At 54.6% G+C, this 14,392-nt stretch overlaps 1 protein-coding gene across 1 annotated transcript; it reads left to right on the top strand.

Moving 5' to 3' along the window:
* The first annotated feature begins 10 nt into the window (after positions 1 to 10).
* RNF40 (ring finger protein 40) lies at positions 11 to 12,594 on the top strand. The gene is made up of 20 exons (XM_004020912.5): positions 11 to 62; positions 171 to 374; positions 785 to 952; positions 1,371 to 1,512; positions 2,164 to 2,370; positions 2,895 to 3,016; positions 3,134 to 3,280; positions 3,379 to 3,453; positions 4,556 to 4,675; positions 4,772 to 4,951; positions 5,139 to 5,274; positions 6,092 to 6,213; positions 6,300 to 6,727; positions 6,814 to 6,931; positions 7,057 to 7,206; positions 7,395 to 7,607; positions 7,688 to 7,813; positions 8,905 to 9,045; positions 9,139 to 9,240; positions 11,328 to 12,594. The coding sequence occupies exons 2-20, from the start codon at positions 243 to 245 to the stop codon at positions 11,502 to 11,504; spliced, it is 3,006 nt and encodes a 1,001-aa protein (XP_004020961.1). The 5' UTR covers positions 11 to 62; positions 171 to 242; the 3' UTR covers positions 11,505 to 12,594.
* Positions 12,595 to 14,392: the final 1,798 nt, after the last annotated feature.

Consider the following 14,392-nt stretch of genomic DNA (forward strand, 5'->3'; position numbering starts at 1 on the left):
TGGGGAGGCTAGTGACGTCCGGTGGAGTCCAAGATGGCGCCCGTGGGCTGATCCTGCTGCCGGTGAGGGGCTTAGGGCCGGCGGGGCGGGGACCCTCTGGTAGGTGAGGGGGAGTTGCGTGATTGCGGAGCTCTGGCCGCCTCCACATCTTTGCGCTCTGTCTTCTGCAGGTGATAGGAGTGCAGCCTCCACCTGCCTGACGTCCCTCGGGAGACCCTGCTCCTCTCTTTGCTGCCGCGGCCATGTCTGGACCCGGCAACAAACGCGCCGCTGGGGATGGGGGTTCGGGGCCCCCGGAGAAGAAGTTGAGCCGCGAGGAGAAGACCACCACCACGCTCATAGAGCCCATTCGCCTGGGAGGCATCTCTTCCACGGTTCGTGGGTTCCTGCCTCAAAACTTGCTAGAACTCTCATCTGTTTTCCCTCCACGTCGTCCTGAACTTAACTCCCAATTCCCCAAGCTTAGCAAGATCCACTTTACAGAACACTCTGCTGAAGGAAACCGAGGACACAACGTCAGCCTTCCCTTTACAGATAAGAAAACGGGTTCCCACAGGGCGTGTGGTTTGTCAAAAACTTCAGTAGGAAGAGGCAGAAGCAGAACATGATCCGCCTCACAATCGAGACGCTTTCTCTGTGGGTGACTGAGCTTCGTTAAATCCTAATGGCAGTTCATCTGGGGAAGCTCTCCACTCCTGTCCGTTGCATTTGCTTTTCTTGTCTTTGTGATTGGGTCCTTGGGCCCTGCTTGACCCTCTTCTTGGCCCCTTTATTTCCTTGGTAGGAGGAGATGGACCTCAAGGTTCTGCAGTTCAAGAACAAGAAACTTGCAGAGCGGCTGGAACAGAGACAGGCATGTGAAGACGAACTCCGAGAACGAATTGAGAAGCTGGAGAAGCGGCAGGCCACAGATGACGCCACCCTCCTCATTGTCAATCGCTACTGGGCCCAGGTGGATGCCGCTCTTCTTTCGAAGACCTGGCCTTGATCCAGCTGCCAATCCTCAGACCCCTCTACTAGGAATGGAGAAGGCAATGGCGACCCACTCCAGTACTCTTGCCTGGAAAATCCCATGGGTGGAGGAGCCTGATAGGCTGCAGTCCATGGGGTCGCTAAGAGTCCACACGACTGAGCGACTTCACTTTTACTCTTCACTTTCATGTATTGGAGAAGGACATGGCAACCCACTCCACTGTTCTTGCCTGGAGAATCTCAGGGAGGGAGGAGCCTGGTGGGCTCCCGTCTATGGGGTCGCACAGAGTCGGATACGACTGAAGCGACTTAGCAGCAGCAGCAGCTACTAGGAAAGGACTATCAGGCTGGGAAGCACCTGAGGGATTCATAACATTTTTGGTGCTTTCTCCCTTCAGCTGGATGAAACTGTGGAAGCCCTTCTCCGACACCATGAGAGCCAGGGGGAGCTGTCTTCAGGGACAGAGGCACCTGGGACCCAGGAGGGGCCGACACGTGATGAGACCCCTCTCACAGAGCCAGGGACTTCGGAACTGAGGGGTAGGGCCAGAGCCCTAGGATCTGGGAAGCTTAATTAAGGTCTGGGAAAGGTCCTGGAGAGGAGGGGACTTTGATATTATTAGGCTGCTGAATTCCCTGCCTGCTAACACACACAATTGATTTCATATCTAGGCCACAAAGGGCAGTGGGTAAGAACACAGGCTTTGAAATTTGAGTGATATGGTTAAGAGTGCAATTCACATCTTGACACCTATAGTTCGAAAAAGTATTAAATGTTGACTGTGTATTTGGCATTGTTGTAGATTTGGAGGAGACAAAAATAACCAAAAAGAGATAACTTACTGCCCCAACCATTAGCGAAGGAAGTGATTAAAACCACAAGAAAGAAGTGGGGGGGGGGGGGGGGGGGGGAAGCTGAAAGGGAGTTAGTGTGTGTGCACTTTAGTTTAGATAGGGGAAGGCAGAGAAGGCTTCCCCGAGGAAGTGATGTGGTAGCTCTCTGGCCTTAGGGACATTGCCTCCCTGAACTTCCGTTATTTCACTTTTGAGATGGGGATCACACAGTCCTGCAGGTGTTGGTTGTGTTGCTTTAGTAAGCTGTAGAGTGCTGAAGGGTTCAGTCTGGAACTTGGTACAGAGCAGTGGTGACTGTTGCTGTTGTCCTCACGAGGGTCTGTCCGTCCCTCCCAGAACCCCTGCCAATGCAGTTGCGGCCCCCTCTCAGTGAGCCAGCCTTGGCTTTTGTGGTAGCCCTTGGTGCAAGCAGTAGTGAGGAGGTGGAGCTGCAGCTGCAGGGCCGCATGGAGTTCTCCAAGGCAGCTGTGTCCCGTGTTGTGGAGGCCTCTGACCGCCTGCAGCGCCGGGTGGAAGAACTCTGTCAGCGAGTATACAGCAGAGGTTAGTTCTTTATGCCCCCACCCCCAAGGTGCCCGTGGTATCCCCTCCTCAGTGCTCCTAGCCCAGAGGCAGCCACAGTTCCCCAAGGGATAAATCAGCCACGTTCTCAGGAGAAGGGTTAATCTGTCAGTGGGGGATCTGGCTGTGATTTCTGGAGTTGAGATCTAGAGAGATGGGGGAAGGAGTTCTTGATACTGGGGGAGGGGGTCCTCCTCCCTTAGGGCTGGAGACTTCTTGGGAGCACTTTTCACAAATCTTAGTGGCAGTTACTGATCCATCTAAGGCATAGCATCAAGGGCCCAGCCTTAGTTCTGTCAGTCCTGCCCGGGTGTCCTGGGCAGATGGCTCTCCTCTCTGAGCTGGTTTCCTCCTTTGTACAGTGGGGATAAAGACTCCTGGCTTTGTCATGAGAAAGTGGCAAGACAGCTGGTGGATCACACTGGGCATATAGCAGACTCCAGAATGAGTTAGTGCTTTGACCCACTGCCCTGGACTTGGCTCTTACCTGAGCCCTGCCTTCCCAGGGGACAGTGAGCCCCCCGGTGAGGCGGCTCGGGCACGCACCCGAGAACTGGGCCGTGAGAATCGGCGGCTGCAGGACTTGGCCACCCAACTACAGGAGAAGCACCACCGCATCTCATTGGAGGTGGGAGTTGGGATTTTGGGGCGGGATTGGAACCAGGACAGGGTTTGGATTAGTTGGACACCCAAGGATCTCAGCCAAGTCTGTCATCTAAGCCTCTGTCCCCTTCATTGTCCCCAGTACTCTGAGCTCCAAGATAAAGTGACATCTGCAGAGACCAAAGTGCTGGAGATGGAGACGACAGTAGAGGACCTGCAGTGGGACATTGAGAAGTTGCGGAAGCGAGAGCAAAAACTTAATAAGCACCTGGCAGAAGCCTTAGAGCAGGTGAGGCTCAGGCGCTGGGTCAGATGGAGCCTGAACAGAGTACTTGGGGCCCTAACTTCTCTTCTCCACACGCACGTGTCCATCTCTTCTCTCCACAGCTCAACTCTGGCTACTATGTGTCTGGGAGTTCTTCAGGCTTCCAGGGGGGCCAGATCACACTCAGCATGCAGAAGGTGAGCAGCAGCATTCTTCCTGGTCCCTCCTGCAACTTTTTCTCTACTCTACCCTTGAACTTCCCCCTTAGAATTAAGGACAACTGGGGTCTTGGAGGTCTTTGCCTGTCACTCACAGTGTCCTTTGTTTTATTGTTTCATATCTGTATTCAGTAAATAGTTGTTGAATACTGAATGTTAGCTACTGTGTAGAAAGTAGTTATTTTGGAGAGCAAAACAGAAACCTATCTTGGAGCTTAAGTTCTAGTTGGGGCGTTAACAAGAAGTAGGTAAATCGTATATCAGTTGATTAAAAGTCGGTCAGTCAGTAGAGTCCAGTCCAGTCCAGTCCCATCCCTCAGTCGTGTCCAACTCTTTGCAACTCCATAGACTGCAGCACACCAGGCCCCCCTGTCCATCATTAACCCCTGGAGTTTATTCAAACTCATGTCTGTTGAGTCAGTGATGCCATCGAACCATCTCATCCTCTGTTGTCCCCTTCTCCTCTCGCCTTCAATTTTTCCGAGCATCAGGGTCTTTTCAAATGAGTCAGTTCTTCACATCAGGTGGCCAAAGTATTGGAGCTTCAGCATCAGTCCTTCCAAAGAATATTCAGCACTGATTTCTTTTAGGATGGACTGGTTGGATCTCCTTGCTGTCCAAGGGCTTAAAAGTACCACTGAGGAAAGAGGTGTTGGTTGTGTTGGAGGCATTTGGCATTCTCGTTGTGTAGCTGAAAAAGGGCCTTGCTGCCACTGTCCCCTTCCATGTCCTGCTTTTGCTCTCACTTTTGTCGCTGCACATTGTTTTTCTTTTTTCGGTGCTGCAAAGTCATTGTTCCCTGTCCTCCTTTTCTCAGCTTGCTCTTCAGGTCTTCCAGGAAGGCTTCCCTGACCCCCTGTCAGATACAAGCCTTGGTTCCCAGCACTGACCATGCAGTATTACATTTTCTCCTACCTAACTGGGAACACTTAGGAAAGTGCCTGGGTCTGGTTTGTCCTTGAGCCTTCAGAATCCATCACTGCTCCATATAGGGGAGCTTGGGCAGAGTATATGGTGAGGCTGTGAGGGATGCACGCCTCATGCCCTGGCCCTGCCTCCCACTGGTCTCCTCACTCCACAGTTTGAAATGCTGAATGCGGAGTTGGAGGAAAATCAGGAATTGGCCAATAGCCGCATGGCAGAGCTAGAGAAGCTGCAGGCCGAACTTCAGGGGGCCGTGCGGACCAATGAGCGCCTCAAGGTGAGTTGTGTTTGGGGCTGGGAAGGCCTTACCCTGTAGGGTGGGCGCTGAGCTCTCCTTCCTCTTGCTGAGTGAGCTCAGACATCCTGCCCCTAGGTAGCATTGCGGAGCCTTCCCGAGGAGGTGGTCCGGGAGACAGGGGAGTACCGGATGCTGCAGGCACAGTTCTCACTGCTCTACAATGAGTCTCTGCAAGTGAAGACCCAGCTGGATGAGGCCCGTGGGCTGCTGCTGGCCACCAAGAATTCCCACCTGAGGCACATTGAGCACATGGAGGTATGCCCGTGGAACAGGGGTAAGGGTCAGGCCCTCTGGGTTAGGTTGTTCCTGGGTCAAGTGTGTCAGAGCCCGGGGTGCCTGCCAGAGATCCCTTGGGAATAAATTCTTCCTAAGCCTCTGAGGTTGAAGGTGGGCTTGCCATGAGCCCAGGGCTTGTGTGGGTCCTTAATGCCTCACTTCACAGAGTGATGAGCTGGGGCTGCAGAAGAAGCTACGCACCGAGGTTATACAGCTGGAGGACACGCTGGCCCAGGTTCGCAAGGAGTACGAGATGCTGCGCATCGAGTTTGAACAGAACCTGGCGGCCAATGAGCAGGCGGGTATGTGCGAGGACAAGTTTGAGGTGGGGCCTTTTGTGGGATTGCTGGGCTCTGATGTGGCCAGATGCTTGTCCAGAGGTTAGGTCCTTTCCTTTCACAGAGCCTCATCTCTCTGTGAAAAATGGGGACCCCACCACATGGCTCAAAGATGCAGTGAGGTTTACAGCTGCCTGAGGTGGCTGATGGTGCCAACTCTGCCAGAACAGGAGCTGTCAGCCCCATCCATGATTCTCTGGCCTTTAGGGTGCCTCTCTACTAGTTCATTTTACAAAGGTTTATTGAACACCTCTTTTGAGCCAGGCTCAGTTCTAAGCTTTGGGATTATACCAGCAAACAAAATACAAAGAATCCCTGCTGTTGTGGAGCCATGTTACAGAGAGAGAGGACAGACAACAAAGGGAAAATTGAACATGTATGTTGGGTAGTGACAAGTATACCAGGAAAAGTAAAGCAAGCAGGGAAGATAAGGAGGTATTAGGAGAAATGCCAGGGACATGAAACTAAGAAGATGACATTTGTTTAAAAAGCTAAAGGAAGTGGACTAACTTACTTTTGTGAGTTTTCAGTTATATGTTCCTTTGAAGGAAATCTGGAAATATTTGCGAAATCTGCATTAGCAAAAATAACACACAGCATCAGATTACATTTGAGTGAATTTTTTTCAGTTATCTGCTGAGCTCACTCTGTCTGTATAAGGCTTCAGTTTTCTTCTTCTTTGTAGTGAGAGTGACGGCTCTGGCCCTGCCTCTCCCCTCACGGAGGGGTTGGGCCCCTAACCCAGGGACCAGTCTGACCTTGGTTTCCTTTGCTCCTCAAGGGCCCATCAACCGCGAGATGCGCCACCTGATCAGCAGCCTACAGAACCACAACCACCAGCTAAAGGGGGATGCCCAGCGATACAAGCGGAAACTGCGCGAAGTACAGGCCGAAATTGCCAAGGTGAGGAGCGGGCTGCCTGGGGACGGCCATGGCTAGGCCCCAGTGATCATGTCTCACCTCAGCCCTGTTCTCTCTCTGCTTTGCAGCTCCGGGCCCAGGCCAGTGGCTCTACTCACTCCATCCCCAGCCTGGGCCACCCAGAGGACTCCAGCCTCAGTGCCCCAGTCCCAGGGAAAGAAGAGGGTGGGCCAGGCCCTGTTGGTGCCCCCGACACCAGGAAGGAGATGGCTTCCATGCCTGGCGCTGCCCTTACTACCTCGTCAGCGAAGAAGGAAGACCTGGTGCCCTCCGAGGAAGAGACGCAGGCCTTGACCCCGGGGGCCCAGGGACCCTCTTCCCGGGGCCGAGAACCTGAGGCCAGACCCAAGCGGGAGCTTCGGGAGCGAGAAGGGCCTGTTCTGGGACCCCCATCTGTAGCCTCGGCTCTCTCAAGGGCTGATCGGGAGAAGGCCAAAGTGGAAGAGGCCAAGAGAAAGGAATCAGAACTTCTCAAAGGTCTCCGAGTAGAGCTCAAGTGAGGTCCTGTTCTTTTCTCCCTCCCACCCCTGCCCAGTGACCTCCAGCCCTACTCACCCAGCCTTCCTCCTGTGCCTCCCCCAGGAAGGCCCAGGAAAGCCAGAAGGAGATGAAATTGCTGCTGGACATGTATAAGTCTGCGCCCAAGGAACAGCGGGATAAGGTGCAGCTCATGGCAGCGGAACGCAAGGCCAAGGCTGAGGTGAGGACAGGTAGGGTCTGTGGGATGTGCAAAAAGGCTGCCCCAGGGCAGGGAGTCGGTGACCAGAGTTGAGCCCTGGGTTAGCAGGAAGCAGTGATGAGAGAGCTCCCTCCTGGAGGTTATAGGTTGATGAACTCCGGGGCCGCATCCGGGAGCTGGAGGAGAGGGATCGGAGGGAGAGCAAGAAGATTGCGGACGAGGATGCCCTGCGGCGCATTCGTCAGGCAGAGGAGCAGATCGAACACCTGCAGCGCAAGTTGGGTGCCACCAAGCAGGTGCGACCCCCCACCCCACCCCACCCCTCCCCTAGCTTTGAATGTTGGCATTCCTTAAACCTCCTGGTCTAGCACATGGCCTGGGTCCACTCTGGGGGTCTTTGTACAGCCGTGTTTTCCTGCGGTTTCCCCATAGTTGATCTTGTCCGTCTCCCACGTTCCATCTTGCCCCTGCCCACTTGCTGCAGGAGGAGGAGGCCCTGCTGTCAGAGATGGATGTGACAGGCCAAGCCTTTGAGGACATGCAGGAACAAAACGGGCGGCTGCTCCAGCAGCTGCGAGAAAAGGACGACGCCAACTTCAAGCTGATGTCAGAGCGGATCAAAGCCAACCAGATTCATAAGCTGCTGCGGGAGGAGAAGGATGAGCTGGGCGAGCAGGTTCTTGGCCTCAAGTCCCAGGTAGGGCTGCCCCAGGCTTGGTAGGGTGGGACTGGAGAGGCAGGGGTTCCCTAGCACTGAGGCCCCACTCCTGTCCTCAGGTGGATGCCCAGCTGCTGACCGTGCAGAAGCTGGAGGAAAAGGAGCGAGCCTTGCAGGGCAGCCTTGGGGGTGTGGAGAAGGAGCTGACACTGCGCAGCCAGGCCCTGGAGCTCAACAAGAGGAAGGTGAGGCAGATGACCTGGGCCAGGGCCTGGCTCTGCTGCCCTACACAGCCCCGTTCACTCTCAGACACTTAATGTGTGCCAGACCCTGTGCTGAGGACTTTCCCTGTTGGGTCATGTTTCGCCTTAAAGTAATCCTACAGCAGTTTTCATTGTTATCTCCTTTTCTGTGAGGGAGAAGGCTGAGGTTTAGGGAGGTAGTTGACTTGCTCAAGAAAGAGTGGAAGTGGAATTTGGGCCCAGCTCTCCTTGACTCCACAGCCCATATCCTGACCACTGCACTGTTTAGCTGTCTCTGTTACATAGTTGTATTAACCCTAAGAAATGTCTCTAGCTCGTGGTAGTTGTTCTTCTGAGGGGAACAGAGTTAGGAATGACATCACTCCTCCAGGTCATAGTAAAGGCTTAACATGGATTTTCATCTCTTTTCTTCTCCTGGACTTCTCTCTGTTTGGTCCATTCGTTTAAGCAGCATTAGTCATGCTCTTGCTGTGTACCAGTACTGCACTGAGTGCTGGGGAGATCACAAGAACAAATCACCTCTGCTGGAAGTGGGAGCTTCCAGTTAGGAGGGGCAGAGAGCAAGCCGATAATCCCACAGATTAAGTAACACTGTTTCAGATCACAGCATGTCTTTGTTTGGCTGCAATGCACGGCAGCAGTGAAGGCCCGGAATTCTAACCACATAACCGCCAGGAAACTCACAGCATGTCTTATGAAGGAAATAGAACTGTATGAAAGGAAAACAGGAGAGCCTCTCTCAGGAGGTGACATTTGAGCTGAGGCTTCAGGGAACTTCAGAGAAAAAGTCTGTGTGTTGGCGGAGTTGAGGGGAGCAGAGAACCCTGTGGAGGCTCAGAGACAGGAGAGAGGGTTATGCAGGTCAGGAGCCAGAAGTGCTGGGAATGAGGAAGACGAGGAGGTGAGGCTGGTGGGGTCAGGAGACAATCGGTTTCAGTGAACATATTGGGACTACTCCCAAGAGCAGGAACCACTGGACAGTTGACATAAGCCTCTGTGGGCCATGGCTCCACACACTTGATTCCCCAGGCTCAGGCCAGCTGTGCCCCTCCTCCCCATTCCACCCACCTCAGGCTGTGGAAGCAGCGCAACTGGCCGAGGACCTGAAGGTGCAGCTGGAGCACGTGCAGACACGGCTGCGAGAGATCCAACCTTGCCTGGCCGAGAGCCGGGCCGCGCGGGAGAAGGAGAGCTTCAACCTCAAGAGGGCTCAGGTGTGTGGTCGGCAGGGGGTGGAGGCAGGGCCGGGGCCAGCAGGTTTGGATTGAGGACCCTTGCACTCAAGACTGCCCCCTCTCCTGCCCCAGGAGGACATCTCCCGGCTGCGGCGCAAGCTGGAGAAGCAGAGGAAGGTGGAAGTTTACGCAGACGCTGATGAAATCCTCCAGGAGGAGATCAAGGAATACAAGGTAGGGCTGTGGAGCTAAGTTCTGCCCCGTGAACCTGGGAAATCTCAGATTGGGGGTTGGTGAGAGCTCCAGGGGGTAGTCCGGGGAACCCAGAAATAAGGTAGGATAGCAAAACCTGGGCAGAATCCATTGTGGAGAATCAAGAGAGCTCTCAAGTGTGGTGCACATATACTCCATACCAGGTAGAGTGCTGAGTGTGGGAGGAGTGGGACCTATACCTGACCTTGGGTCTCTTGAAACTGACAGTCTGGTGGAGGAGGCAGCCAAGTAATTCTTCCCTCTGAGTGATGAGCAGTGTGATGGCAAAGGCCAGAGGGGTTGGGGGCAGTCAGGGGAAGCCCTTAATAGCCCCTGAGCACAGTGGGGAGTGGGGCACGGTCAGCCAGCTTCCTGAAGGCATAGCCTCCAGGGGAAAACGGAAGAGAGTCAGGGTTGGCCATGAGGGATGGAGATGAAAGGGTCCAGCAAACGGAGAGGTGGAGGTGGAGGCCCCTAGTTGAGCGAGGCGTGCTGGAGGCGCAGCTGGACAGCGGTAGCTAAGAGGACAGAACTTGGGCTTTTGATGAGTCACAAGCCTGGGGGGTGGGGAGGGGCCATCCTGAAGGTTAGTGAGCCAGGTTGAGATTCTTGGTTTATTCAGTAGTCAGTGTGGAGACATCCAAGGGTTTTAGGCTGGAGAGTTATGTCTCAAGTATATTGAGGATGAGGTACTTACTCGTGGGACTTCTGGGGAGGCTGTCTGGGAGGACAAAGCGAAGGGCTGATGTGGAAGACAGAGGCTTTGGGGGATTGTCAGCAGAGGCAAAGGCAGAAGCCACGTGGAACTGGTCACTCAGGGAGGGCCTGTGGCCTGAGACGAAGCAGGGGTCATTTTCCCTGAGCAACCTCAAAGCTTGAATAATGGACAGAGGAGGGATTTCCCTGGTAGTCCAGTGGCTAGGACTCCACACTTCCAATTCCGGGGTCCTGGTTCAATCCCTGATCAGGGAACTAGATTCCACATGCCACAGCTAAGACCCAGCACAGCTAAGTAAATAAATAATTTTTTTAAAAAAGAAGGAAGGAGAGCCACGTAGAGGGAGATGACTGGGGAAGTTTCGAGGAGGCAGGGGTGAGTGAGTCAGAGTGCCAAGAAGGCACATGAAGCAAGTGATGAAAGACACCTTTTGCGTTTGACAGTCTTGGTGGGAATGGTTATTGGGTAGAGGTGAAGGTCAGATCACCTAGACTCACCGGGAGTGAAGAAAGGACGGAGGGTGAGTCAGTAAAAAGACAACCTTTTGGAGCAGTTTGGCCTTGTAGGGGTGGAAACAGCTGAAAGGGGAGAAGGGAAGGACTTTTGGAGAAGTTACAGACTGTGCAGCCTATCAAATCCTGGTGGGTAGGATTCTGAGAGCTAGAGAAGAGGTGATTCTTGTGGGGACTGGCTGAGGTAGTGGACTGGGCTGGGATTTCAGGCAGGACAGAGAAAGATTATTGGGAATGCTGCGTGGAGGGAATTTCCTATCTGGAGTAGGAGGTGAGACCTTTCGACAGGTGGGAATTTTCAAGATAAGAGAGATTTATAAAACCTCCATAGAGAGAAATTAATCAAGTGGCCCAGAGCAGGATCTCTGGGCAGCACCAGGGATGGGCCCAGTTGAGGGTTGAGAACAGCAGATTTCTAGTGGCACTGCTATGCCCAGCTGTGACTTAGCAGGTAGAAGGTAAATAGTCAGCTTAAGCCAGGATTGGGATTTTGCCAAAGAAGGCTAGTGGAGCAAGGTGTGAAGCCCCAGGGCGGAGGAGCTCAGGCTGGAGCCTGTGGGTCATTGACCTTTAGCAGGGATTGACCTTCAGCAGGGACTTGTGACCACTGGCCATCACCACCAGGTTACAGTCTAGACTGTTACTATCTAGTTTTGAAACCTGGGCTCCCCGGCCTGTTTCCTCATGTGGAAAGTGCTTATCCCTACCTGCCAGGGTTATCATTAGAGTTAGGTGCAGCCTGCTGTGGGGTGGTCTGAGTGTGAACCACCTTTTGCTGTCAGCTTGGGATCTGGGCACTGTCAGGACTGTTCCTGAGTTGACACCTTTGCCCGGCCCAGGCGCGGTTGACCTGCCCCTGCTGTAACACCCGCAAGAAAGATGCAGTCCTTACCAAGTGCTTCCACGTTTTCTGCTTCGAGTGTGTGCGGGGCCGCTATGAGGCCCGCCAGAGGAAGTGCCCCAAGTGCAACGCCGCCTTTGGTGCCCACGACTTCCATCGCGTCTACATCAGCTGAACACGTAACTCAGGGGACTTTGGAACACCATGGACCCTGGGGGCTGTGCCTCCAGTCTCACCCCACCCCACATCCAGTGTCCCCCACCTTCCATTCTGGACCCTGTGGGCCCAGCCCCTCCCCACGTGGTTGGTTCAGGGGCCCTAGTGCATGCTAGTGGGTGTGGGATTAGCCAAGCTCAGTTCCACCTTTTCCCCAAGGTCAGAACTCCAGCCTAGGGGGCACTTGCCCTGCAGAAAAGGTCTGCTGTGAGAGCCCTGAGGGGCCCAGAGCACTCTACGAAACTTGCTGGCAGCTGGCCCTAACCCTTTTTCTTAACCCTAACAGCTTTTTCTACAGGCCTGTCCCAGCCAAAAAGTGGAAATTCCCCAGGCTATGACCTCCCACACAAGTGGAGGCTCACTACCTACTTAACACAGCCACAAGTTAGGACCAGGGTTGGGTCAGGTCCCCCGCTCCTTGCTCTGAGACTGGGCCCTGGGACCCAGGGACACTTTCCTTCACTCTCTGCTCACCAGACCTGAGCAGACCTTCCCTTCTGTGGAGTTGCTTGGGCTCTTTGGTCTGGTCTTATGCTAAGAGCATCCCCTTGGTGGGAGCACTGTCCTCTTCTGGGAGGCTCCAAGTTTGCTGCAGTCACCTTGCACTCATCTGGGGATTGAACCAAGATCATCAGTTTCTATCCTAATCAGACCCCTCCTAATCTCTCCTCCCTTCCCAGGCCCGACTTAACACCCACCTCATGTTTCCCAGGTCTCTGCTGGGTCCCTCACCCTGACCCTGCTTTCGTCCGGGTAGCCTTAACTTTAGTGGAGGCAGAACTTCCCATGGGGAAAGGGACAGACTAGCCCGCTGTGCCAACTTCCAATCATTCCAGGTAGAAGAGCTTCATCTAATGCCCTGTGACTGAGCCTGCACCTATATGATGTTTCCTGTGCTGTCTGCCCAAGCAAACTCTATGGGCTATAAGTGCAGTCCGAGGGGGCCCGGGAGGTGGAGCTGCTGGCAGGGGCAAGGGTCCACTCTGACCCACAGCCCCTGCTCTAGAGATGTCTTGTATAGGCTGTTTCGAATAAATGTCCAACCCTCAGCCTATAGTCCGGAGCCAGGCTTCCTGCGGTAAACGCGGGTCCCCGATTTTGGCTGTTATAACTTACTCCCAGCGCCTCCCTGGCTGGAGAGTGAACCTAGAAGGCCTGCACAGATCAGACCCCACTCCCGGCACCTGCTTATTATACTGTTGTCCGTGGCCCAGACTGGGCCCGTGGGAGGGGCATGTCTGCAAGGAGAAAGCGTCGTGGGCAGCACTCAGCCGCCAGCTTGCTCTCCTGTTCCCACCGGGGAGAGCCGACACTCCTTGGATCTCCGCAGCTCCGGCTTGCCACATGCCCCCGCCCCGCCCGCGATCATTGGCTGCAGGGAAGCCGGGAGCTCCGAGCTGCATCCTGGGAAATGTAGTCCTGTTTTCACCTGGTGGCAGGTCCTCGGAGGAGAGCCAGGCCTGTAACACCCAGTCTGGGCCATGTCTCCCCAGCGGCTTCGCCCACCCCTCCCCTTCGGATGGACAGACAGGACACCTCAGCGGGTGACTTCCTTCATTGGGGCTTGCACCGTCCTCTGGCCACGTTGTTGGGAACCGTGTCTAGCGGTGCTTGTGGCTTCAGTGTGCTGTTGGGTCCGCACCCGGACCCTTCACCGAGGCTGTGCCGGGGCTCGCGCTCAGGACGGTGGTGACCAGGCTGGGCGTTGACGCTGTAACTGGAGCCATGGCCACGGGAGCGGCCGACGGTGTGTCAGCAATCAGCGCCTTGCGCGATCCCACGGCCTTATCAGGAGTCGCACCTTCGCTGGGGCTCGCGGCCTTGTTAGCCTTCGGGCTCCACCTGGCGCCCAAGGTTTCGGTGGGGCCGCAGCGGCTGGTCCAGGTCGGACCCGAGACGGAGACGCGGGCTACATTGACTTCCGATGTAGGGCTGCCGGGTGTGGGTGCGCTCGCCGAAGCACGAGCCGCGGCGGGGGATGGCATGGGGCCGCCGAGGAAGTGTCCGCGGCCCCCGGCAGTGGTGGCCGGGGCGGGTGGCGGGGGGGGGCGCAGCATATTGCATCATAGAGATGCCATCTGGCTCAGAAAGGAGCGCTGCAGGTCGGGGTCAGCCAATCCTTTGTGAGCTCTATCTTTCCCAGGAATCACCTTCACGTGGGCTCCTTACCACATCCAAGTGACTACGTCACTTCCCCAAATATCTCTCCTAAGCAGTCTCCATATCCAGGGGGGTCTAAAAACTCCGAGTCCTCATGCTTAATAGACACCAAACCACTTTCTCAAGCTTGCGCCCAAGGGAATGGGATAAAAATCCCAGAATTGTGGGAAGAGCAAGCACAGATGCTGCAGGAGGAACAGTAAGTTCTTCACAAATGTTGGTTTTCGGATGAGCCTGCCCAATACCAGGAAGATCTGCTGTAGGAGTTGGGCAGGCCCTTTCCCCGGAGTGTGCTTGATCCCTTCCAAGCACCAGTAAACTCAATATCTGAGACACCCTGGGCTTTTGGGACGGGGAGGTCAAAGCTCCTGGCCCAGTCCTGATCTTGGCTGGCCTGTGTGGGTGAGCAGATGTTGGCCTTAGTGGCAAAGGTACCTGTTTTAGTCAGGTTCCAGTGAGACTGGCCACAGGTTCCAGTGGAGCATTTGACTTCAATCACTCTTCTTAAAAATTCCCTTGGTGGAGAAGGGAATGGCTACCCACTCCAGTATTGCCTGGAGAATTCCATGGACAGAGCAGCCTGGTGAGCCTACAGTCCACGGGGTTGCAAAGAGTTAGATGGGACTGAGTGACACGCATACATTAAATGTTTACATCTAAAAAAAAGCAAAGCTCTGAAACTTAATT

This window comes from Ovis aries, chromosome 24, assembly GCF_016772045.2.
Source record: "Ovis aries strain OAR_USU_Benz2616 breed Rambouillet chromosome 24, ARS-UI_Ramb_v3.0, whole genome shotgun sequence".
Classification (NCBI taxonomy): Eukaryota; Metazoa; Chordata; class Mammalia; order Artiodactyla; family Bovidae; genus Ovis; species Ovis aries.

Coding starts and splice junctions, on each gene's coding strand:
- RNF40 (XM_004020912.5), top strand. CDS start 243: ATGTCTGGACCCGGCAACAAACGCGCCGCTGGGGATGGGGGTTCGGGG. Junction 953..1,370: donor TCAATCGCTACTGGGCCCAG/GTGGATGCCGCT, acceptor TTCTCCCTTCAG/CTGGATGAAACTGTGGAAGC. Junction 7,207..7,394: donor AGTTGGGTGCCACCAAGCAG/GTGCGACCCCCC, acceptor CACTTGCTGCAG/GAGGAGGAGGCCCTGCTGTC.